At 37.8% G+C, this 27,705-nt stretch overlaps 2 protein-coding genes across 4 annotated transcripts in view; one reads left to right on the forward strand and one right to left on the reverse strand.

Moving 5' to 3' along the window:
- LOC306849346 (uncharacterized protein) overlaps positions 1 to 24,638 on the forward strand; it is a 68,295-nt gene extending 43,657 nt beyond the window's left edge. The window contains exons 5-7 of one of the 3 annotated variants that reach the window (XM_079384299.1): positions 528 to 626; positions 18,279 to 18,484; positions 23,642 to 24,638. In XM_079384299.1, the coding sequence (XP_079240425.1) occupies positions 528 to 626; positions 18,279 to 18,440 (261 nt within the window). In that variant the 3' untranslated portion in view covers positions 18,441 to 18,484; positions 23,642 to 24,638. The remainder of the gene's footprint in view (positions 1 to 527; positions 627 to 18,278; positions 18,485 to 23,641) is intronic. The other 2 variants (XM_079384298.1, XM_079384300.1) reach the window with 2 other exon arrangements.
- Positions 24,639 to 26,677: 2,039 nt separating this feature from the next.
- LOC306848941 (prickle-like protein 2) overlaps positions 26,678 to 27,705 on the reverse strand; it is a gene marked incomplete at both ends in the record, with an annotated part of 52,291 nt that continues 51,263 nt past the window's right edge. Inside the window, one exon of the mRNA XM_079383732.1 lies at positions 26,678 to 27,579. Within this exon, the coding sequence (XP_079239858.1) occupies positions 26,678 to 27,579 (902 nt within the window). The remainder of the gene's footprint in view (positions 27,580 to 27,705) is intronic.

The raw sequence follows: 27,705 nt of genomic DNA on the forward strand, positions 1-27,705 counted from the left end.
CTCATTCAACTGAAAAGTATAATAACATGCAAACTATTGTGATACAATCACTTACTGTTCTTGTCTGTGCAAAGTTATAAATTCTGTCTTGAGTATGATTATTTCTTTACTGTACATGGATAGACTAGACATCTCACTCTGTGCTGCATGTCTTTCATTCAAGTTCACATTACTTTTGTATGAAAACATCTACATTGGCAAAAGTCAAATACATGAATTTTAAAACATAAATATTACAAAAGAACTGCTTATTTAAATTTTACTACTGGAAGCGCTGCCATTTTTCTCTGGTTTCGCGTGAGGTGCAGTGGTCACATGGTACAAGCCATAGCTCTCAGAAAATTATGAGTTCTACAAGGACGTGAACACTTTTTTCAAGTTGGTATGTTGTAATTACGGTAATTACAATATGGCGTGAACACACCTTTACATTTTGACTATTGTTTAAGACTGTAGCATATAAATAATACTAAAACTAAAGTTTTAGTTTGAAAGATTGATGATGTCTTTTGTGGTGACCTCCACAGGTGTCACAGAAACCCAGCAACAGAGATGCTCTCTCGTCTGTGACATGTGCTGTGGCACGAAACAGAGCTATACAGAAGAAACAAGAGCAGATAGAAGAGGTAAATTTATGTCTGTGTGTTGTGTGAAGGATCAGTTTCCACAGTATAATAAGTCAGACTGATATTGGATTTTACCAATAATAAAGTAAATCACACATTCACATGGTAGCAGAACATAGTTGTCATTCCTGTATTTGAGTACTTAACCTGTTAACCTTCGCCCCCCATTTTAGGCCTCACAGGTGAAAATAACCTACCTAAATTAAAACGGTAACAGTTCCAGACAAAGAAGACACTCTAGGCTTTACTATCCATCATCCAGAGTTGATAATGCTCAAAAAGATAAAAAGTTATAGGCACTGACGTGCCTTGAAAAATGTTTTTCCACACTGAATGTTTTTTTATATCACATACAAATAAATGAAATAAGTCCTGGAGCAATCCAGAAAAGTAATTGATTGAAAGCCACATGTCTCATGAGTTCATATTTAAAATTTGAAGAAGATACCATGAAAAATGAGATTCCTGCAATATTTGTTCTGAAACTATTTATAGTCCCCCCACCCCCCTGTTTGAGGAAAAATAACCACCAAATGGATTGCAGAATTATACAAGCTATTTTAGTCATTATACATGTTCCTGCATAGTTTTACAATTATAAAATAATAGACAGAATTTTAGACATCATATAAGTGATTTATTTCAGCACTAAAAAATACAAAAATAATTATTTGAGTAATAAAAAAGGAAACAAAATAGAAAAAAATGCTTTGTATATAGTATGTATTAGGGGTGTGCAGCGGAGCCATTATTTGTATCTGTATTTGTATCTGTGACAATCTCAGAATTATTTGTATCTGTATCTGTATTCGGATGGATCCGGAAGTGGGCGTGGGTTAAACCGGAAGTTCGTCAAATTACATGGAAAGCAAATCTGTTTGATTCGTAGTTGTCATTTAACAAATATGCATTGTATAGGCTAACTAAAGAAAGTATTATTTTTTATTATAATTATGACTTTGTAAATATGTTCTATTTAAAACTACAGAAAATGTTGATCAAAAGAAAACGATGACTTAGTCTTTTTGTTTTCCAGTGAAACTTTTTACGAGTATTTTATCAACAGAGCACAACAAATTATTTGGACCCTCCAAAAGCCTTAACCAAACATCGCTTTTCTTCGTCTTGTATAATTAAATGTTAGGACCGTTTTTAGGATATTTTTGTCAAGTTAGTTGATATAACTCCAGACAAAGCTCTCATATCTGAGAGACGCGCATAGACCCCAACACGGCTTGCGCTCATTTCATTCATATCGGCTTACACTCATTCACTTTACACATACAGGTTGGTCCTATGAGGTCCAGACCTCCGTAAATGTTTCATGTTCAAAAGTAAAATTTGAACTTATATTTAGTTTCGTTAATTTAGAGAAACGTTTGGAGCATTTTGTGTTCGTTAAATAATTTCTTTTTCTTTCTTAAAGTAACGACCAAGCGGCCAACGACAGACCGGCAGGGTGATCATAACCATACTTGATCAATTTAGCCTTCTCAAATCATCAGGACTTGCCTAAAATAAAATCTAAATATACTAAAACAGTTCAAGCATATAACAATGTTTAAACGTTAAACCTAGATAAATGTGCGCTGCATCAGTAGTTCATGGAGGCAGCAGCGCAATCAATTGCAGTTTTTTCAATGGAAACAAATTATGCTATAATTTTTGCTCATAAAAGAAAGAGTAATCCATCATTCGGAACTGTAAAGGGTCTACATTTATTTGTGTGCACTCACAATATCAACAAAACATTTTATAAAATATATAAAATCATTTTATAAAATAAAGAAAACCATGATGCGCTTTCTGCCGTCTCGTCTTGAACAGGAGCGCTTCACAAAAATGAATCGGAAGTCAGCGAATACATGCCTCACAGACATGATAAATATATCTATAGAAAGCTTTAAATTACCTCTTAACGAAATAAATCAAATCAAAAACAAAAACAAAAACTCTTTCATTATAATCTGTTAAGATGCATTTCTCTCTAAAGGCACATCTAATTAGATGGCGAGTCAGGATCATCATCTTCATCTTTGCGACACTGACACAGAAAACACTTGTTCATTAGTAGATTAAAATATCTTCTTACTATTCCGCCCGGACACATTGATGGTAATTACTTTTGCTGGGGCTTTACAGAAAGCTTTATTGCATGTATTTGAAGCAGAACTCTTCAGCTGCTGCTGCGGGACGCTAAACACCGTCGAGCCGCTCTCAGTCGCGGCATGCTCTCGTGTTGTTTCCAGTGCGGCAATTTTTTCATCACTAATTGATGGATGTCTAAAATATAAAAATAAGGAGAAGCCTAAAACAGGCCCGAGGCCCGGCCCGCGTCTGAACTATGATGGGAAAATTGGCCGAAGCCCTTAGAATCGTCCTAACTTTTCCCCCCCTTACAGCGCCCCTGCTGAGGAGACCACATTCGTTAGACAAACGCAAAATATCTCCATGATATTATCTGTATGAAACTGTGTCAAACTCTATCAAAGCAGTAGCCATTATTATTGCACAAATCTTAACAATCGCAGATCTCACTAATGTAGTGCTGTTCCGGAAAACATGTGATTGTGTCTGCCGAATATGTTTTTATGTTATTAGGATAAATGTGTTATTCGTTTTGAAGCCATTATCCGTGCCTTTCCGGATAAGGTATTCGGCTTCGGGCACACCCCTAGTATATATACTGAAGTATTCTGATTGCCAGACATGAAGTCACACGCTGATGTGCGTCCATACAGATGATAATCATACAGATGGGCCATATAATCAATAATAGCTGATCATTGAATCACAATGATAGCCGTCATAGGGTCGGTAATAAACACGCTGATGTCCGTCCATACAGATGATAATCATGCAGATACGGCCACATTCCCCACACAATACATAAAAAATGTTTTTTGTTTTAGTGTTTTTGTTAGTTTTTCCTGGTTTTTGTTTGTCAAACATGATCAGTTTCACCAGGGAAGAACTGCTGAACATTCGGCAGAACACACCACAAAATCTCCAACCGGTTTTCGATTATTCGGATGTTTTGCTGAACATAGTAGTCGGCGGAGCTGCAGCTCTGTTTAGACGCTTCAGGACGCGCAGACGGGGGAAGCGAGCTGGCACGTTTGTGAAGCTCAGACAGCATGGATTTCGAATGTCGTTGCCTAGCATCTATCTGACTAATCTCTGCTCTCTACCCAACAAAACAGAAGAACTCCTTCTACTTTCCCGGTTAAACAAGGACTTTTCAAACTCTGCTGCTCTGTGTTTCACGGAAACCTGGTTGAATGACGCCATCATCGCGATTCATCTTCCTAACTTCACGCTGATCAGAGCAGATCGTGACGCGGAATCAACGGGGAAATCGTGCGGCGGCGGGACGTGCATTTACATCAATGAGAGGTGGTGTACAGATGTAACTGTGTTAAAGAAGATGTGCTGTTCAGATCTAGAAACGCTCTTCATTAACTGCAAGCCGTTCTATTTGCCGCGGGAGATTTGTTTGTTCACATGAGTGTCAACATTCCATCGCTAGCGCACGTGAGCACAGCTTTACAGAAACTCACTGATCAGATCACAGACACAGAACAACAACACCTGAACTCTGTTTTAATCATTCTAGGGGACTTTAATAAAGTAAATCTCTCCCGTGAACTGCCAAAATACAGACAGCATGTTACATGTCCCACAAGAGACAGCTATATACTTGATCACTGTTACACAGCAATAAAGGACACATATCACTCTGTTTCATGGGCAGCTTTAGGACTCTCTGATCACTGTTTGGTTCATCTTATTCCGACCAACAGGCAGAAACTGAAGTCAACTAAACCTGTATTAAGCACTGTAAAGAGTTGGACTAATGAGACAGAGCGGGTTTTACAAGCCTGTCTCGACCTTACTGATTGGAGTGTTTTTGAAGCTGCTGCAAACAACCTGGACGAGCTCACAGACACTGTAACATCATATATCAGTTTCTGTGAGGATATGGGCATTCCTACCAGGACTCATCTAAATTATAACAATGACAAACCATGGTTCACTGCAAAACTCAGACAGCTCCTTCAGGCCAAAGAAGATGCTTACAGGAATGGGGACAGAGTCTTGTATAAACAGGCCAATACACACTGGAAAAGGAGATCAGAGTGGCAAAGAGGAATTGTTCCGATTAGCGAAGGATACAATTCTCTTCCAGTGACACGGCTTCAGTGTGGAAAGGTCTGAAAGACATCACCAATTACAAGACACCATCGCCCAGCACTGTGGAGAATCAACAACTGGCAGACAATCTGAATGAGTTCTACTGCAAGTTTGAAAATACACCATTCACACCTCCTGCAACCCCCCTCTCCCCCACACCTGCACTGCAGATAAGAGATGACGTGCGCCAGGTCTTCAAAAAGAACAAGAGAAGGAAGGCACCAGGCCCAGATGGTGTGACACCAGCCTGTCTGCCCCCATCTTTCACACAGATCTTCAACAGATCACTGGAGCTGTGTGAAGTCCCCTCATGCTTCAAACACTTCACCATTAACCCCTTCCCAAAGAAATCCAAGATAACAGGACTTAATGACTACAGACCTGTGGCTCTAACATCTGTGGTCATGAATTCATTTGAAAAACTGGTTTTGGCTTATCTGAAGGACATCACTGGACCCTTACTGGACCCCCTACAGTTTGCCTCCAGAGCAAACAGGTCTGTGGATGATGCAGTCAACATGGGACTGCATTACATACTACAACACTTGGAGAGACCAGGGACTTATGCGAGGATCCTGTTTGTGAACTTCAGCTCGGCCTTAAACACTATCATTCCAAACCTCCTCCTGCCCAAACTAACTCAGCTCTCCGTCCCCACCTCCCACCACTGATCCACTGTCAGTGGATCAACAGCTTCCTGACAGACAGGCAGCCGCTAGTGAGGCTGGGAAAATACACATCCAACACCCACAACACTACTCAGGGCTGTGTTCTCTCCCCACTGCTCTTCTCTCTTTACACCAACGATTGCACATCTAACATCCCCTCTGTCAAGCTCCTGAAGTTTGCAGATGACACCACACTGATCGGCCTCATCCAGGACAGTGATGAGTCTGCTTACAGACAGGCGGTTAAGGAGCTGGCTGTCTGGTGCAGTCTTAACAACCTGGAGTTCAACACGCTCAAAACTGTGGAGATGATCGTGGACTTCAGGATAAACCCCCCTGCACTCCCCTCACTCACCATCATGAACAGCACTGTAACAACAATGGAGTCATTCAGAATCCTGGGCACCACCATCTCTCAGGACCTGAAGTGGGACATTCACACTGACTCTATTGTCAAAAAGGCCCAGCAGAGGTTGTATTTCCTTCGCCAGCTGAGGAAGTTCAACCTGCCACAGGACTTACTGAAACAGTTCTACTCTGTCATCATTGAATCCATCCTCTGCACCTCAATAACTGTCTGGTTCAGCTCAGCTACCAAATCTGACCTACAGAAGGTTGTCCGGACTGCTGAGCGAATCATTGGTACAACCCTCCCCACTCTCCAAGAACTGTACTTATCCAGAGTGAGCAAAAGGGCTGGCAAAATCACTCTGGACCCCTTACATCCAGCACACTCCCTCTTTGAAGTGTTACCGTCTGGTCGACGCTACAGAGCTCTGAGCACCAGAACGACCAGACACAGGAACAGTTTCTTCCCTCAGGCAATCCATCTCATGAACATTTGAACTCTTAACAATAAACATGAAACGCACAACACTATCATACTTTTTATTTTTATTTTTTAATTTAACACACTTACTTATTACATTTCAAATTTGCACCTAACATACCTGTACATACCGAATTGTATTTTTAGTATTGTCCATTTTGTATATTTGTACATTATTATTACTTTTATTTTTTTTTTTTATTATCTGTGTCCTGTCCTGTCGCTGTCATTCTGTTGCACTGTGGAGCTACTGTCACTGTCAGCTAATTCTGAATCTGATTCTGATCTGTTTGTTTTAGTTAGTTTTTTTAGGAAGACAACAATATTCATAAACCAAACTCACATCTGTACATTTTGAGCAGCCACTATTATGTGTACTTTGTTTTTTGTTTTTGTTTTTTTCACATGTGGTTTTGGTAACTCACAAAGACAGATATATGAAGTGTGTATCATTGGATTTTTTATTTATTTATTTTTTGCTACTGATGAAAAAAAATCAATCAGTTCCATTGAACGTATTCACTATCCATACAGTTTCTCCCTCACTCCCCCACACCATTCTCTGAAACACAATAATCATTCTAAGTTTTTCTGACTAAACTTAAATCATGTATTGCCATTATCAACAGAACTGTTCCGGTATTCTAGTCTATTCACTGTAGCACATATTTAGTTTAAAGGGGTTCTATTATGATCTTTTACAAAGTCTTGATTTTGTTTTGGGGGTGTACTAGAACATGCTCTCATGCTTGGTAATTCGAAAAACGCATTATTTTTCACATAATTTAGATTATTACAAAACCCTTCTTCCCAGCCTGACACAAATGGCTCGATTAGTTCTGGGTTTGATGAAGGCCCGCCTTCTGAAAAACAAAATGTGTTTTGATTGGTTAGCTGTCCCAGTGCTTTGTGATTGGCGAACAGCTTAGACAGCATTTCAGTACTGCCCTGCCCCTTGCTAAAACAACAAGTTCATCTATATTGCTATATCAGTATTGAGGATCGCGCAGAACCTTTGCATGCACGGATATGGCAAGACATATTAAAGTGGTAACGTTATTGTTGTTGTTTTTTATTTTTGGCCAAATCACATTTTAGAGAGGATGTCAACAACAGCTTAAACATAACTGCATTTACTATGTACAGATAAGTGCAACAGTAATATGTATTTTGTTTATTGTTCTTTAATTCTAACATTATAACATGAATTGCAGTGAAACTGTTATGCAGTTGAATTTATTTATTCCATAGTCCCACAGAGGTACACTATTTTGGCATATATATGCATTATCATCTGCCAGCGGGAGGCGCTGTTGGAGTGGTAGAGAGCAAGGTTTCCCCGGTAAAGCTGTACACAAAGCAGAGCTCCACTCACAAACGCTGCTTTATCAGACATTGCATGATAAAATGTAAGTTTTATCATGTAATGAGCTGATAAAATGTAAAAAAAAAAAAAATGTAAATTGAATGCAATGTAAGTCGCTTTGGATAAAAGTGTCTACTAAATGCATAAATATAAATGTAAATGTACATGCAAGATGAAATGAAAATGACATTTTCTGAAGACAGTCGGGTTCCTTCAGAAATACAGTAATATAAAAACACCAGCCCTGGGTTTCGATTTTGAAACGTGCAGTGCTCAACCAAGCGTTCTCCCCACCAGCCAACCATTCGAATTTCCATAGGCGGGATTTATTTTAATGGTATTCTAATGGGTCACTTTGTGATATCACAAATACAGGAAAACAACTTTGTAGTCAAATGAGCCATTCGTTGTAGTTCTTGAAAAGGGATTTTTAAAAAACGAAATAGCTCCCTTTGGAGTAGACGCTGAGATTTGTAACCTTGTAGATCTTTTTATGCCCAAACATACATACTACACACTGACTAAAATTCAAAAAGTGAAAAAGCATAATACGACCCTTTTAACTATATAATACCCATATCTTCGTTACCTACAAAACTATTCAAGGAATTGCCAGGACTGGTTCCATGAGAATGGCACAGAGACAGAACAACTAATCTCCAAAAAAAAAGAAAGCCTTCCGTGCCTGGCTATATGATGTAACCTGCAAGGCCAACAGGGTGGCTCATGCCAGAGCCAAGGAGAATGTCCACAGAAGGGGAGGGAGTTAAAGAAGTCCTGGTGGACAGAAAAGGCTCTTAAAATCCAGAGACTGGTAGACTCGGGTGACATCAGAATCTTTTTCAGTGCTACCAAGGCCATCTATGGTCTAAGTTTCTGTGGCCTAAACCCCTGCACACACATGGGATTGGCAGGAGCTGCCATTAACACCTGATCGAATGGGCACTTCCAAGAACTCATCAACTGTGACAGCACAACTGAAATAGACATTTCCAAACTTATCCCTCAGAGTCCCATCAGAGAAGACATGGGGGAACCTCTAACTACAACAATGGCAAGACGCCATAAGGAGCCATAAGAATAATGAGGCTGCCAGTCCAGATGGAATCTCAGCTGAGATCTTAAAGGAAGGTAATTCAGAGCTCCTGTACCACATTCATTGTACCACATTCATGCTGTAATCCTCAAGGTCTGGAAAAAACATGCACTTGTACAGAATTATGTACACATGCACAACTTCTTTCCTCAAAAGCTGACATCAACCACCGACTGAGTTCTGCCAGTGGAGCCTACACCATACTAAGGAAGTCTTTGCAGCCTGAGACCTAAAAGCCCAAACAAAATTCCTGGCCTAGAGAGCCACTGTTCCCTCCACACTGCTGTATGGAGTCTTTGACCACCTACAGCAGGGACCAATACCACTAAAAGTCAAAATAGTCTGAGGGTTATCTAGGAGGACAGATTCACCAACATCAGTTTCTTGGAGGAAGCCAACATGACCAGCGTCACTACCATAATAATGCCGTACCAACTTTGATGGACCCACAATGTCATCTGCATGTCTAACATCTCCCCAAACAAATCATCCCAGATGAAGGAAAGTCAGCAAGCCACTGGCGGACGAAATCCTCCTGAAAGAAATCCATACAGGACGGTGCTGCAAGTCATGATATAGAACTGTAGTGCTGCAGTGACAAAGTGACAGCTTTGCAAAGAGAATGACCTAAAGACTCAACCACCACCAATTCCTTGAAGGCTATACACCAAGTGTTTGAGTGTGGTGCCACCACAGTGCCCTGAATCTTTATGTCTGTAATCTGTACTTTTCTTTTCAAGTGCCACTACCAAAGTATAATCAGTGAGGTTTAGAATCAGAAGCGAGTGATACTATGATAATGGTATATGTAATCTCCATGCCATCAGGAGCTGAGTCAGATTGTAACCATCTGCCAGCGGTGTTGTTATGTAAACCAGCAATATCAGATAAGATCTTTAGCTGTGTTGAGCAACTGTTTCACCATCTGAATGGTATATTTGGCTTCTTTGGAGACTGCTGGCAATGTGACTGAAGCTATGGTCCGCTGCAAGGCTTGAAGATGGAAAACTCAGGCCTGCTGTCAGAGAAAATAATCTATGAAATTCCATGTTGGAAAAACATTTACTTTTACTGCACTATTACATATCATCATTTCTTGCTGGAGTTAGTTTGAAAAAATCCACAAGTCTGGAAAAAATAGGCCACTACTAGTAGATAGGTGCTACCATGTATTGAAAACAAGCCTACATCCGACAGAGGTCATGGTGTGGCAGGAAACTCATTAATATCTAAGTTGCATGTTTTTAAGCATGTTTGCATCCTCTTATTTGAGCCTAGCTACCAAATTGAGCTTTAAAATAGATGGCCTTTCTGTGTGCAGATATTTGACCACATAAGCATTATCTTGCGCAGCTTTCCCTTACTAAGTGACTCATGGGAAATTAACATTACAGAAAGCATCCTGGCCTGCTTCTATTGTATCTAAAGCAGTGAGTAAGAGAAACTCAGGTGAGCCGATGAAGAGTCAGAGGAGGGCTAGGTTTCTGGGTGGAACCAAGGAATGCACAAAGCTGGAGGAACTAGTGAAGGATGAAGGGCTAGGGTTCTGGACGGAACCTCTGAATCTCTGATTGTAGCTGTGTGTGTTTTGGGTTTTATTTGATGAATGTTTAGACCTTAGTCAGGGTAGACGGCATTTAGATTTTTTTTTTTTTTCTTGGATGAAAATGAGGCTGTGAGGGAAAACCTAGTCTTTACAATGGCACACACTATGTATAAAAGCTCTACATGTATTTTCCATAACTCACAGCCAACTCACAGTTTTAACACAACAGTAAGTAATATCTCTGTCTTATCTGAATTTAATATGAGGAAATTATTGGTCATCCAATCTTTTATATTTTTTACACAATCTATTAGCTTAGATAGTTTAGAAGTTTCATCTGGTCTTGTTGAGATATATAGTTGAGTATCATCAGCATAACAATGAAAACTAATCCCGTATTTTCTAATAATATTACCAAGAGGCAACATGTATATTGAAAATAGCAGAGGACCTAGGACTGATCCTTGTGCTCCATACTTTACTGGTGATAATTGAGATGACTCCCCATTTAAATGAACAAAGTGGTAGCGATCGGACAGGTAGGATCTAAACCATCTTAAAGCCTGTCCTTGAACACCAGTATAGTTTTGTAATCAATCTATGAGTATATTATGATCTATAGTGTCGAACGCAGCACTAAGATCAAGTAATACTAGCAATGAAATACAGCCTTGATCTGAAGCAAGAAGTCATTTGTAATTTTAACAAGTGTAGTTTCTGTACTATGGTGAGGCCTGAAACCTGACTGAAATTCTTCATAGATATCATTTTTTTTTGCAAGAAGGAGCACAATTGAGCAGACACAACTTTTCTAAAATTTTTTACATAAACAGAAGATTTGAAATGGGTCTGTAATTTGCCAGTTCATTAGAATCTAGTTGTGGTTTCTTAATAAGAGGCTTAATAACCGCCAGCATGAATGGTTTTGGGACGTGACCTAAAGATAACGATGAGTTAATAATATTGAGAAGCTGTTCTTCTGCTACAGGTAACAACTCTTTCAGTGGTTTAGTGGGTACAGGATCTAATAAACACGTTGTTGGTTTAGATGCACTGATAAGTTTATTTAGTTCTTCCTGTCCTATAGTTGTAAAGCACTGCAGTTTTTCTTTGGGTGCGATGAATGAAGCTGAAATACTAGACGCAGTAGAATCTACATTTGATATTGTATTTCTGATGTTATCTATTTTATCAGTAAAGAAATTCATAAAGTCATTACTATTAAACTGTGAGGGAATATTTAGATCGGGTGGCGTGTGTTTATTTGTTAATCTAGGCACTGTGCTAAATAAGAACCTTGGATTGTTTTGGTTATTATCTATGAGTTTGTGGATATGCTCTGCCCTGGCAGCTTTTAGAGCCTGTCTATAGCTGCGCTTAAGATTACGAGTTTCTTTCTTGAGAGAATGGGTATAACTGTTGTACCATGGCGCAGTACGTTTTTCTCTAACCTTTTTCAATTTGAGGGGGGCAACAGCTTCTAATGTATTAGAGAAGATAGTGCCCATGTTGCTAGTCATTTTGTCTAGTTCATGTGTATTTATGGGTACACAGAGCAGTTGAGATGAATCAGGCAGGTTATTTGTGAATCTGTCTTTGGTGGCTGGAACAATAGTTCTGCCCGGACGATAACGCGGAGCCATATAATTAATATCAGTAATACGCAGCATGCACGATACAAGGAAATGATCAGTAACATCATCACTTTGAGGTATGATATCTATATCAGTAAGATCAAGTCCATGCGATATAATTAAATCTAGCGTATGATTAAAACGATGAGTGGGCCCGGTGACGTTTTGCTTGACTCCAAAAGAGTTTATTAGGTCAGTAAACGCAAGTCCTAACGCATCATTTGTATTATCAACGTGAATGTTAAAATCTCAGACAATTAGCAGTTTATCAACATTAACCAATAGATCTGAGAGGAAATCTGCAAATTCTTGTAGGAAATCTGTATATGGCCCTGGCGGTCTATACACAGTAGCCAGAGCAAGAGATAAGAGAGATTTATTTTGCATATCTAACAGTGTAACATTAAGCAGAAGTATTTAGAATGAGTTAAACCTCCTGTATCCTGTTTTCTGAGTAACATTGAGAATATCACTATATATTGTTGCAACACCGCCGCCACGACCAGTCTGACGGGGCTCATGTTTATAACAGTAGCTCGGTGGAGTAGACTCATTTAGACCAATATATTCATTTGGTTTCAGCCAGGTTTCAGTCAGGCAGAGTACATCAAAATTATTATCTGTGATCATTTCATTTACAATAACTGCTTTGGGTGCGAGTGATCTAATGTTTAGGAGCCCAAGCTTTAAAAAAAAAATTTTTTCATTTATTTAGCATTTTTCTGGTTTAATCATGATCAGATTTTTTCTAGATCCTGCATTAAATTTATATTTTGACCTCGTTATTCGGGGAACAGACACAGTCTGTATAGATTGGACAACGCAAGTACTTCTATCTTTTAAGTGGGTAGAACAAAAGTCATCATAGCAGTTATTTGAGAATTGGCTTACTAGTCAGATGGAGCGTAGCGTCCTGGAGATTGTTGTCCGACAGGAGTTCCGCTCCGATTCTGCTGGGGTGCAGGCCATCAGCACGGAAAAGCCTAGGACGCTCCCAGAAAAGATTCCAATTATTAACAAAGAGCACCATAACCATTCGTTTAAAGCAAACAGTCTACTGAACCTTTCGTGTCCTCGTCGATACGTGGGAAGCGGTCCTGACATGATGATCGTTGTCGCGGGCGATGTGCTGCGTACCGTCTCGATCAGGCTCCTGTAGTCCCTCTTCAGTGTCTCCGTCTGCTGCAGCTTGGTGTCGTTAACCCCCGCGTGCAGCACGACAGCACCGATGCTCTCATCGCCCCTAGTTTTTGCGGTGCATTGTGGGATTTTTCAGGGAGCGAACAGTCCAGTGCACTGGAAGGATTTCGCAATTGAGACAGCCCTTAAAATGTCCGACTCCCTGATCAGTGCCCTGACTACTGAACAAGGGAGCTGATTGAGACACACCCTATGTCACAGGCACATGAGGGAAGAAAGCACAACAAAAAGTCCTGGGGTGTGACAACCTGATGGACAGATAAAATATTTTGACACATCCGTATTTCTCCCAACTGTTCAGGTTCACTTAAGACATAACCAACTGCATTTAGATGAACAGTCGCCAAGACGGGCATTTTGACATAACGTTTCGTGTAAGTGTGCAGCAATTACATTCGCATGCTGACTGAAAGGTGCTTTTGATGAGTGCGCTTTGGGTGTGTGTGCACAGAAACCCGGCAACTTTCAAGTACTAGACAAGACTTAAAAACATATGCAAATGCTGAATATCACATTAGTGATAATGCATTGAGTCAGTGACTTTTCCGTCAACTGTCCCCGGACTCAGTCGGACTTTGAAATATTTTCCTGTTCCAAAAGGCTTAAGTCCGAGTCAAGTCTGAGTAAAAATGTATCCGAGTCCATGACAAGTCCAAGTCCGCTAAAAGTTGTACTCGAGACTGGACTTGAGTCTGAGTATGAGTCTGAGAACCCCAACTCTACATGTTGTAATGGTCAGTCGTGGCCCAGTGGTTAAAGAGTTGGACTTGCAACCCAAAGGTCACGGGTTTGCGTCTAAGTACTGGCAGGAATTGTAGAAGGGGTTTTGTACAGCACTCTCTTCCATCTTCAATAGCCTCAATTGAGGTGCCTTTGAGCAAAGCACCAAACCCCCAACTGCTCCCCAGGAGCTCCAGAAAATGGCTGCCCACTGCTTGGGGTGTGTTCTCACTACTCACTGTTGTATTGTGCTGAGTTTGGATGGGTTAAATGCAGAGCACAAATTCCGATTATGGGTATAATTCAAAGGCATGTATACAAGTTTAATTGTGTATGTGTGTTTTTTTTTTTTGTTTTTTTTTTGCCCCAAGTTGAAATTTAACTAAAATTGATGCATTTCTGTAGGGCACCAATCTTATTCTAGATCATACTTAACTTTTTAAAGATTGCTTTATTCAAATGAATGAAAATGTTTCATATAATTAAAATTAAAAGGGAAATTAGAGTGCAGGTTCTCTAGCTACCTGGTGAGCGAGGGCGGTGGTGTGAATGAGAAATGGAAACCCTGAAGTGGATCTGTAGCAGCAAAGTAATTTGATTGCAAATGCTTGTAGCATGAAATCCATTTTCCTCTACTCCAATCAAATACACTACTCCTGCTGGAGAGGGTGAATCACCCCCTGTACGTTCCCCAGGTTGTACATTCTAGCTATTGTAGAAAGTCATCTGCATATAACATGCATACATAAGTCTCATATACTTTACACAGCAAACACACAGTACAGAAGAAATCATAATAGAATATAGTCTTTACGTAAATTAGTGTCTTTGGTGAGTTACACAAGGTGTCTAAGTTAAACCTAGTTCTATTATACAGTGTGTTTTTATTGCAATCATAGTCATTCCATCTATTTTCAAAAAACTGCACAGCAGAGCTCATGATGCGATGACTCAGATACATGCAGAATGATAATTTAACCCCCAGTGCACACACAGACACACCATCTCTATGGTTACCATGGATGAGGCAGTAGGTGCTATTTTGAAGTGATCTGGTAATAGCTAGCAGCTCAAACACACATAGTTACCTATAGTAACTACAAGACAGACTGCAGTAATGATTTCAAGTCTTTTGATCACAGATGCCTGCTTCTCTACACACAAATAACAACAATGGTAATATAGATGAGGGAACACTGCTTATTAGCATTCATATTACTAGAGTATTGACTGTTTTAGTACTTATATAGCACTTTATTCTGCATGACCATATTCTAGATCCCTTAACCCTGTCCCATACCTAAACATATCTACTACAACAACTCCCTTACTTACTACCAATAAGCAGTGCATTAGGAGTTTATTGATGAAAAACACTGCAATCGTTAATAATGAAAGTGTTCCCTAAAATGTTATCATAATTTGGTAACACTTTAGAAAAGGGAACACTTATTCACTATTATACGACTTTTCCCTCTATAAATTCCTAATTTGCTGCTTATTAATAGTTGGTAAGGTGGTTGTTAAATTTAGGTATTGGGTAGGATTAGGGATGTAGAATAAGGCATTAATATGTGCTTAATTACTACTAACAAATGGCTAATATAGTAATATACATGCTAATAAGCAACTAATTAAGAGAGACCCTAGAATAAAGTGTTACCCATAATTTTATCAAAGGTGAAAAGCAGGATTATTTTATAATTGCTCTGCAATTTAGAAATTCAACATTGATTGGCAATGATTTGGTTTTATACGGTGACTGGGCAGGCACAGTTCACACAATGTATAGATAGGCTACCTATCCATACACTGAAAACTTCCAAAATAAGTTAAAATAATTGGCTGTTATTAATAGACTGTATGTTAAAAGAAGATATACCTAAACAATTTTATTAATCTCATTCCAGTCTTTTAAAACCATTCACAGTCTTATTTTTTGTTTAATATTTGTATATAATATATTTCTTTACTTTCCACTTCATCTCATGTATCTCTTAGGGATGCACCAAAATGAAAGTTGCACTTGGCCGAAAACAGAAACTGAAAATGCTTTGTAATAATTATTTATTATTTTATTAAATAAAAATAAAAAAACACAGGCCAATAAAATAACCACAGTTTTATTGAAAGTAAAACACAATAAAATTGGGCAGAAAATATATTAATATTAAATATCAATATGTGACCTGTTCTGGCAAAATGAGTTACACAATGATCAAATTTTCAAAAATTTGTTATTTTTATTTTCACATTCTATGACTGCAATCGAACAAAAAAATACTGAGCTACACTTGTTTGAAGTTGATAAAGTCAGCAAACTCAATTCTGAGAAAAATTTTGTTAAAGTTTTCCAAAGATTCCAAAGTAAAATATCCTGGCAACATTGCGTCTTCTTTTCTTAAGAATAATTATTGCTATATTAATAATCACAATATAGCTATTTTTATTTTATCTTTGCTATTATAAATAAGAACAGATGCAAAAAAGCAGAACAAACAAAAGAAAGAAAGAAAGAATGCATTACCTTTTCCATTTTACATCTAAACAAAAGCATTCAAGTAAGAAAAACCAATAATCAAATGTAAAAATCCCCTTAGTGTGTTCATTACAAACAAATTGATTATTAAAACTACAAAAGCAGTTCAATCAGCTGCAGCGAGTGATTCCCTCTTTTCTTTTATTGTTTGATTGAAATAAAGATAATAAAGATATTTTTTAGATACTTGATTACTATTTGGAGCACCGGGATTGCTAGACGAGGGCTTAATTAACTATTTTTTGTGAAAACCTCAAATTTGACTCAAATCAACATTTTTCACTTTTTTTCCCTGTAGCTCAAAATTAGCCCGTGCGCATTCACACTCATTTTGCCAGCACGGGTCACATATATTATTTTTATTCAGTTAAATTTTTGGACTAATTATCCAAATAATGTATAGGCTTGTCCTACAAAGCTATTATTATCCGAGCATGTGAACAGAGCATAGCGTCACAAGAGGGTAGCGTCATTTTACTAGCGTTGTACTACATAGCTGTACTACAGCTTACAACACAGTAGCGCTACTGCAAACAGGAGCAAGTATATTACAGAAATTTCCTGCAGGTGCGTTATTTGAGCAGACTTTACTTTTCCAGTGATCATGAACGGTACGGGACATGAGCAGCTGAACGCACATTCATAGAGCGGTATATTGAGTAGAGCCCTGCACGGGCCTCAAATTTAGGCCCTAGCCTGGCCCTGGCCCTGGCCCGAGACGCTCAGGCCCTAGCCCGGCCCGTGTCTGACAGCTTATCAGAATTACCGGCCCAAGTCCGACCCGAGCCCGTCTTTTGTTTTTCTTCTTCTCCCAAAACAGCTCATGTTTCAGCTATTAAAATAGTTCAGTTTTGCATGTAATAGCCAAGTGATTATATATATATATATATATATTTTTTTTTAAGTTAATTTAGAAAACCGTTTGGAGCATTTTTTTGTTGTGTGTATTTGAATGCAGAACTCTTCAGCTGTGCTGACGGCACTCACTGCTGTAAATTCTCAAAATGCCCGACATTCATGCAATAAAGATCTGATTTTGTGTGACTATTTCAGCAGGCGCACATACAGGAATATTATAGGAAATTCACTTTTTACATTTTATAACTATTAGTCATTAATAGTCTATATTAGTATAATTATGAACATGTTTCGTAGAGGAATTAATCAGCATTATGTAAGAGTCCTTTTGTTCATGCCCATTGTTTTATTTGTAAATGAATCAAAAGCATTACTGGTATGATTTTAAGGCATTCACTTGTAAGACATTCACAGTATTTACAAAACAATTGTGGTGGTCTACTTTAAAATATTTATAATACATAATGGTAATTAGGTAATGATAATGATGATGATGATAATGATAATAATAATAATAATAATAATGATCAGTGTTGGGGGTAATACATTACAAGTATTGTGAATTATGTATTCAGATTACTTTTTTCCAAGTAACTAGAAAAGTAATGCATTATTTTTTAATTTACAATGAAATATCTGATTTCCTTTTTTTTTTTAATAAGCAACAGCAGTTACTTTGTTAACCAAATATGTATTGGCATCATTCCTGTCCCAGTGTTGAAAGAAATTGGGAGTGAGGTGCAGGCACTTCCTCCAGTCTGAGATTTATTTCCAGGGTCTTTACAGTTGCCAGTAGTATACATTTTTTATTTATTTTTATCCAATCCAAATTGCAACCCTGGATATTTTATATAATTTTGAAATGAGTGCGTGAAACCGTAACCTCATGCCCAAACGTAGCCTATATCACTAACTATCTGTATGCCTTCACTGGCATTTGAATGGTTCATTAATATTATTATAATATATTTTCCATTGTGTCTTCATTTACTCCACAACCAGGGTGTCACGGTGCACACAGCAGGGAGGAACAAGGAACACGCAGACGAGGATGTAACTCAAATAATATCAGTCTTTAATGAAGACATCAAGGCAGGGCAAGACAAAGCAGGGCAAAACAAGGCAGGGCTGACACAGACAGGAACACCGGGAAGTAACGAGTAGACCAGACGACATTACACTGAACAGACAGGACTATAAATACACAGGTAAATCATAGATAATGAGACGAACATGGCTGGACAAGCCTTAACTAATAATCACATCAGACAAGGACAGGAAACAAACCAAATATGGAAACAAGAGGCAGGAACACATGACACACACGACAGAGGACTGACACAGGGTTGATCGCCGCATGACATATTGGTATAAATCACTGATTTCTGTTATTGGATGGCCTACTCAATAAAAACGCAACAGGAGAAACATATAATCAATAGCTACTATTGCGGAGCAAAAGAGAGAAAGAGGAGAGCGCCAGCAGCTTTGATTTTGCACTATTATTATATTCATATAGAATGAGATGTAAAGAACTGTGAACTGTCAATAGTGATAAGGTATAGCTAAGAGTGGTCCAGACCACATGACTTACAGAAGGTATACTTAACCAAGAATGTTTCGGGAAACACGTATTAACGATAAGGTACAGGTTAAGGTACAACTTAAGAACCACACAGCATTAAGAAGTTTTCGGGAAACGCAGCCCTGATTGAGTTGTGTTTGGTCAGGGTTGGAGCTGAACTTTGCAGGGAGGTAGCTCTCCAGGAACAGTACTGGGCACCCCGATAAAGGCTAAAAAAATCTTATACAGCGGTGGCAAAAATGATTAGAACACTAGTATTTTCTGCAGCTAAAACAATAGTTATTTCTATTTTTTGCTGTAGTGTGTCAGGAGGAAATATCAGTTTACATTTCCAAACATTCATTTAGCCATTAATTGTAATAATACAGTGAGATGTTTGTGCTCCACACAGAGATGTGATCTGATCATCATCCAGTCTGTCTGGAATGACATGAAGAAACAGAACAAACTGAGACAGACAGGGCCCTATTTTAACGATCTAAGCGCATAGTCTAAAGCAGGGCTGTCCAAACTCGGTCCTGGAGGGCCAGTGTCCTGCAGAGTTTAGCTCCAACCTTAATCAAACACACCTGAAGCAGCTAATCAAGCTCTTACTAGGCATACTAGAAACTTCCATGCAGGTGTGTTGAGGCAAGTTGGAGCTAAACTCTGCAGGACACCGGCCCTCCAGGACCGAGTTTGGACAGCCCTGGTCTAAAGCACTTAGGGTGTTTTCGAATCCACTTTTGCTAGTATAACGATGGGTAAAACGGTCTGCGCTCTCCGCGCGTGGTCTAAAAGGGTTGTCCCTATTCTCTTAATGAGTAATGGGTGTGTTTTTTGGGCATAACGTGCAATAAACCAATCAGAGTCTCATCTCCCATTCCCTTTAAGAGCGAGTTGCACTCGCGCCGTGGCGGATTCGCTGTTTAAACGGCGGAATTTTAAGACGCACAGACTGAACGCGTCTCCAGAGAGCAAACGGATCTGCTCATGTGCGAGCAGGCTAATTCTGATACACGCAATGACTATCCATTATGACATTTTTATATTTATGTAGCCTACACAATAATTTTATTTTACACTGTAATCCTTTAGTTTTTAATATTTGGCATGTTTGTGTGCTGCTGCGCGTACCTGTGTGTAATAAGCATAGTGAACTCGCGTTGTGGACCCGGCCCAGAGGCTCATTTTCTACTAACGCGCTCTTTAAATAACACAAATAAATATTGCGCCATTGACTTTAGACTTTAGACCAGGTTTGAGTTGGTCTATGGCGCAGTCTATTTTCAGTTCCTCAAAATAGCAACGTGCCAACAATGCGCCTGAACACACCTCTTTTTTAGACCAGCACGCCCATGAGCGCACAAATGCAACGCGGCGCAGGATGGGAAAATGAGAACCGCATCGGTCTGAAACTAGCAAAAACACATGCGCTGCGCCTTGCGCCAGGTGTATGATAGGACCAGGGTTTGAAATTAACACCCGCCAACCCACCAAATCAGCTGTGGCGGGTAGCCTTGTCAAATCACTAGCCAATTTGGCGGGTTACTTTTCGTAAGTTATGTTCACTCATTAATTTCTTGGGGAAGTTCATTCAAGCAAAATCTGCGCAGGTTTAGCGCAAATACTGAACTCGTGAGACATCATGACTATCGAGCATACTGCAAAAAACACCAACAGAGTGCACTCATACGGGACTATGTGATGAAGTCTGGTTAGACTAACTAGAGCGCGTGCGTGCTTCTTTCACTGCATGATTCAGTCTATTAATATGCATTAAGAATGATCATAATTCAAGATAAGGGGGCAGAAAATATATATATATTTATATCCATTCATATAGTTAATATCACACGAAGAGTGCCGTTTTTTCTTTAAAAATCAGCATGGTTATAAATGTGATATTGATTTTATTCAACAGTTCAATAAACAATAAGTTAATATCAAGAGACTTATGTTTTAGCCACCATATTTCCTGTTTTTGTACTATTTCGACAACAAAAAATATTCCAAACACAACCACAGCGCTGTTTTGCGTCTCTGAGCAACATGATGGTGTTTTGTTCCTGAATGAATGAATCAACCCTTAACTGTCACCGTCCCGTATACGGGACGCCTAAATTTACTTCACTATATTACATTAAATCCTAATGTAATCATGACAAACTATATATCATTGGAAAGGTCTAAGTCTCCTAAATAGATATTTTACCATTTTTTGTTGTTACAAATTATGTAGGAACAGTAATAGATTAATTTATGATAAGGGTGCACCAAGAGTCTGTGATAAATCTACATCATAACAGGAGTTCTGACCTTTGTCACAAAAAGTCTTTATTTCCTTGCCTTTTTTCCTATCACGTTTCAGCAATCATCATATGTTATATACCATTTGAAAGCTTAAAATCTCAAAATTCTTCCTGTGAAAACCATTTTGAAATGGCCATAGAAATGGCACTTCAAAATGTTTTAGCCGTCTCCTCCCCCTTAGCGGGGGTGTCATATTACAAAATGTATTACGGTCTTTTGGAATCAAAACTTTTTATAATCTTGACAAAATGCATATCATTGGAAACCTTAGCCAACCTTAGGTCTGTATTCAAAAGCGTTAATGAATTATAATAATTTAAGTTTGCATAGTGCACTTTTTTTGTAAATTTTCAAAAATGGGGATGACAGTTAAGGGGTTAAATGATTCGGTTCAATCACAATGACTCACTTATTAACAGTGACTTGATGCCACCTACTGGTGATTTTAATTTCACATTTACAGTATCTTTTCATTTTTTAAATAATTTCAAATATCAGTATTCAACATTTCATGTTTAAAATATCAAAACATTATTTATGCATTTGTAACGGCAGGTTAAAGCATTCCATGTCCCTCTTAGCTGCATGTGTAAATACAGCTAATTGCCACTCTATATGTATCTTCTGTAAAGATTAATTTTATTGATACTGATTTCATTTTTTAATAACAGCCTAAATGTATTATTATAATTGACTGATTAAATTTAAGAATTTGACTCAAAAGATGATGCACACTTTTAGAAAAAAAAGGTTTTATTAAGTTAAAAATGCCCATAAAAGGTAAAAATCAATTTAAACTTATTGGAAAAGATTCATTTCTATCACTGCTGTGAACTGACCTCAAAGAATATGAAGAATATCAAAAACTTTAGGAGCCAGCTGTCCACGGCAGTCCTTAAGATACATAAGCACAATAACACACTCAGCAAAATATTGTCTAATTATCTTTATCGATAAAATCCCAGAAAATGTTGAGATTAGTATTGCACACCCCTAGTACTGACACAAAATGATTTTCAATGGTCGCTTTGTCAGACAGCCTCAGGCCGTTGGTTTATTTCTGTTGTTTTTTTTTTTTTTGTTTTGGCTAGTAGAATTTATGAATGGCCGGTAACTTAAAAATTGAATAGCCAAATTGGCTGGTGAGTGAAAAAGTTCATTTCAATCCCAGGATAGGACCCTAAATCCAGAAGAACTGTCTCCAAGACGTTTCAAGAAACTTACCTGCAAAGCTCCCTAAGAAACTCAAGTGCTCAAGTGCACCGAGGACAAAAGCTGCTTTAAACACAAAGGATGCTCACAACAAATGTTGATTTAGTTTAGTTAACAGAAGTTAATTGATAAAGAAAATTTGTGACATTATTTTTGACAGCATCCTCATTTTACAGCATTTTTGCACAAGTGTCTAAAACTTTTAACAGCACTGTAGCTTTGCAGGTAGCTTTCTTGAAGCGTCTTGGAGAAGTTCCCACAGTTCTTCTGGATTTAGTCTGTCTCAGTTTGTTCTGTTTCTTCATGCCATGTAAAATGATATTTCCTACTGACGCACTACAGCAAAAGATAGCAATAACTGACTGAGAACACTAGTATTTTCAGCAGCTAAAAAATGGTTTTAAGAATTGTGTCCACCACTGTATCTTAATTCCACACTATTTTGTCATTCTTAATTTAAAATAAATACAATAATAATTTTTCATAATCCCAGGATGCTATGGTCTTGCACAGGTTTGTTTACACATTAAACGCATCTCAAGGCGTCTTTACATTGCATGTCTTAGACTCAACGTACTATGACATTCCATTCTATTATTATTTTGTGACCATGACAAAACAAAGTGGCACAAACATGTCCCTTCCCAGTCACTGTAGTTTTATGTAACCCTGATCAGGGTCTACTGAATTACACAGTAGAGATGGAACATAACACTAATATAAGAAAACCTGAAAAGTAAATAATTATAATTACAAAGTATAGTTGTATATTTTTGTATATGTAGCCTACATGAATTAGACCATGCAACTTGTAGTGTGAAACTATAGTTCTGCAAAGCAGGGACCAAATGTACTTTTTTTTTTTCTTTTCTTTTGTTTGGACAGTTTTGGTTTTCTCGTCAGCCATGAAACTTCCTTTTGCATTATTCTTTAGAGTAGTTGTAGATTTATATCTCTATGACAATGAGAATATTTCTGGGGGTTTTTCTCTTCGTATCACCTGCAGCTTTTTTCAATATATTCCAATCTCCATCTTTCAGGAAAAAAAATACAATTATAATGTCTCAAATTAATGCGTATTTAGTCATAATGGTGACTATTTTGTCAAACTGCTAATTAATTATAAATTGCTTGAAAATGTCAAATAATATACTCTTAAGAGTTTTGTCTTCTTTTGTACTTGCATCAATAGAAGTGTGTTTTTGTTTATCTGTGGTGCTATTGTTAATTCATTTTTTGTAATGTTTTGTGTATGTATTGTCAATAATCCATACAGGTGTATCGGCAGGACTGTGATACATTTGGCATGGTTGTGAAGATGTTGGTGGCCAAGGATCCATCCTTGGAGAAGCCAATTCAGCTGTCTCTGCATGAAAACCTGAGGGACATTGGCATGCGTTGCATCAAGGCCATGGAGCACTTCATCCATGAGTATGATTCCAGAGAGCTAGACACTCCATCCACCTCCCAACTGCATTCCATCAAGTGAAGACTGCAAACACATGGCTAAATCCAGCTACTTATTTGCTTCTCAAGCACGCTATGCATTCAACTTTAAAATTTGCCCCACTTTAACATGCCTTTAGCTATATCAGTGTTTCTTTAAACTATTTTCATATACATAGTCAATGAAATTACTTTTATTACATGTTTGTATTCCTTTTGTTGGTAAACAGAGGATGTTCCACATCTGTAATCCCACAAAACCAGTGAGAAAAGATTTTTCATGATGTCATTAACAAAATTCATGAATATGAATAGTTTGATTATGATATACATGTCTGCATTTTAGGTTTTCTGCCTTATATTGCTTGCAAACAGTACCTACAACATCTGTCCCTTGAGCAACAAGCTTAAAATATTGGTGATCATCAGAGTAAAAAAATACAGAATTTGTTGTATATAAACTTAAAACACACATGTGAATTGTTAGTTGCACTTGTGATAAAATAAAGTGTTACCATAATATATACGGTATATCTGTCTACATGTTTTACAAATAAAACTAACTGTCTTCCACTAACCTGCAGAATTGTAACGCATTACATGCAAGATTCCAATTAAGATGACATACAAGATTGTGAGTAAATTCACAGGAGAGGGTTATCCAAAACTGGAGCAATGTTTAAAGAAACACAACCTTAGGGAACAGTTCAGATTGAAAAAGTTTCACCCTATTTCTGACAATTTGTCCAGAAAATAAAATATGCTTTTTAATGGATCACTTCAATTGTAATAATCTGAAACTTCATTAAAGGCATTGTTTGTTTGTTAATAGTTATTTAATTCACATACAAGACATGAACTGGGGATACACATGCAGTCACCGTAAAATTCTACACTCTACAATATGATACAAGTAATGCATCTGAGGATACAAAATATAGAAATATTTAAGACAATATTTACAGAACTTTTACAATACTACATTATATTTATATATATAGTTTTTTATCATTATGAAAACATTTAATTTTAAGATATTATTTGTAAATGGTATTTAAATGACTTTGGAAAAGACAAAATATTGCATTTAAAACCATAACCAACATTGCCCAGCAAAATGATAAACATTTTTAAAAAGTTTAATTTTAAAACGACATTAATAAAACAAGTTGAAAACCATGAAGAGCGCATACTAGGAAACTATTTAGAACAATTAACAGTAAGCAGCATGGGGATTATGGTAAACCGTATTGGCACAAAATTATACCAAAAATTAAGGGGAAAAAAAGAAAGGAGAGAATTTACCCTTGACTAGAATCAGAATCACAACAAAAAAAACCTGAAAACAGATAAGACAATGGCTGTAATTAGATTTTTGGAGTTAATGGTATATTCTGACCAGTAATCCCAAATTCTTTTCAAGAGTAATGCAACTGAACAACGATTTAAGACATTTCATAAGTTAAAAATCCATATGCTAATTCTGAATGTTAAATCCCACTGAGTCTTCACTTCTTCTGAAATGAAGTTATTTCGCATATTGTTATTGCACAAATTTCTACAAAACAAATTTCATATTTTATCAACATATAAAGTTCATTGTGCTGTTCAAATAAACAGAGGTTAATACTTTTGATCATTGTGCAATCTCCAGTCACAGTAAACATGAATTCAGATCAGAACATCATCTATTACATATGTAATGACTGAAACATGCTTTAACTGGATTTCAACCCATAGTTACAGGATAATTGAGAACAAACACATGCAGTACACAACAGAAGTCAGTACACCCCTGTGCGATATCAATTAAAATAAAATTGTCACCTGTCAACAATTGCGTTATTTCTATATGTAGTGCATTTCCTCTTATGAGCAAAAAATATTACTTTAGAAAAATTATATTGAAAATACAGGCCCTTCAAAAACAAAAAAAGTGAATAGGGTACAACAAGGCTAAAGGCACATCTTAAGAAAAATTATTTATACCATATTTCAATACAAATGTGGTGACTATCTATAAGGACACCCAAATTAAAATATCACATTTTTGTATTTATCATCTGAATCTAACCGTGTAATCATGTTAATATATATCATATGTATAATTTATACCATATTTTTTTTAAATATGATGGTTTCATTATAAATATGGTGATTATCTCCAAGGACACGCAATTTAATATATCATATTTATCTTCTGAATCTAATTGTTTCATCATGTTTATTATTGTGCCTTTAGCCCCAACAGCAGGGGCAGCAACAATTTTTACCCCCAAAAAACAGACTTTTACATATTCTTCTGTTAATGTAAAAACTATTGCTTTAATAATCTTAAACAAAACTGAAAAACCTTAAAAAAACCATTGTCTCAAAATATAGTCAATTATTGATTATCATTTGATACATAAATCTACAACAGCAAATAAACAAACAAACAAATAAATGAATATTAGATCAAAGTAGGCCAGAATTTTTGTGTTGCTTTCTGCCAAATTTCTGTGCATAGTCAAACGTGGTTAAGGAAAGTACTGAAGTGAATTTTTGTGTCATCTTGTGGTGTAAAGGAGAATGAAGTTAAATGTATCTTTTACCTCTACGCACCTTTAGCCCTGCTGTACTCTACATATTTAATGACAGACACACAAGGTGGATAATATGTGGTCATTGAAACAAAACAGATTTTTCCAATGAACCTAACTGCACGAACATGGTTATAAAATAACCTGTCAGAACTTTTTCAGTTTTGGACCTATGGGTTGTATCTATCTGCATGTCTGTTTGTACTCACTGTACTAACTTTTGTTGTATGCTGTTGGTACCCACTCTCACATACACACACTCAGATACTCACATTACCATTTGCTTATGATATGATGCAGTTCTTGCTCTTCCGCCGTTTGCGTGTATGTAGTTGAGTGTGACCACCCATCACTGTAGGACTATAACGATGTCGCAATTCCTCATTGTCAAAGTATCGCAACTGCACTGGCCGTGGAATGACTTCACCCAGAAGGTAACCATCATCCTCTGACACCTCTGACGAAGAGGAACAGGTTGAGCAAAACTGATCTTCATCCTCAACTGTTTCGCCATACCTACCCATATACTGTCCAATCTGTGGACCTCCAGGATCCTGCAAGGTGAGGTCAGAGGTGGTTCGAGGACAAGGCCTAAAGAATTGTTGTCGATAACCATAATTTGCTCCAAAGAGATTGTGAGACACTCTTGACGAGGATGGTCGCTCAAAGTCATTGTGAAATCTATGAATGGGGTCCCCAGGGAAACTCTGATTGTCTGTGGCTAAATGCAGGGCATTGTCTGACCGAGAGCGTCGGGAGCGGTAGTGGTGTTTGTGACCTTTGTGGCCTTTGCGGTGGTGACGTTGACGTTGGCGCTGCTGTCTGGGTGAGTCTTGTGTCTGAGTGCGTCTTGGACGTGGTGTCATTGCTTGGGCATTGCCTTCCTGCATACAGGACATGCTTCCTGCAAGACCAATGCGACCTTTGACTGGATCCTCAAAACTTAGACCTCTAGGTGAATCCCAGTATAGTGGAGGAGGGTACCTTACTCTGACAGGCATGCCAATATCAGCAAGAGGTCTTGGGACAGAGCTCAGGGATTCAGTGCTGCGGAACTGCATTGATGAGTTTAATTTACCCATGGTACCTTTATCAGACACATTTACCCTAGAGTCTTTACTCAGGTCAGGCATAGAAAATCGAGAGAAGTGCTCCTGATGCCTGTTGGTCCCATCTAAAGAGTTTCCTGCTGAAAACAAACAATGGACAGAGATCAGAAATAGTTATACTACATGAAATGTGTGACAGATTGAATAAACCAATTAATGTCTTGTTTTGAACATACTTCTGTCAGGTAGTGATATGACATATC

Source organism: Barbus barbus (assembly GCF_936440315.1).
Source record: "Barbus barbus genome assembly, chromosome: 29".
NCBI classification, from domain to species: Eukaryota; Metazoa; Chordata; class Actinopteri; order Cypriniformes; family Cyprinidae; genus Barbus; species Barbus barbus.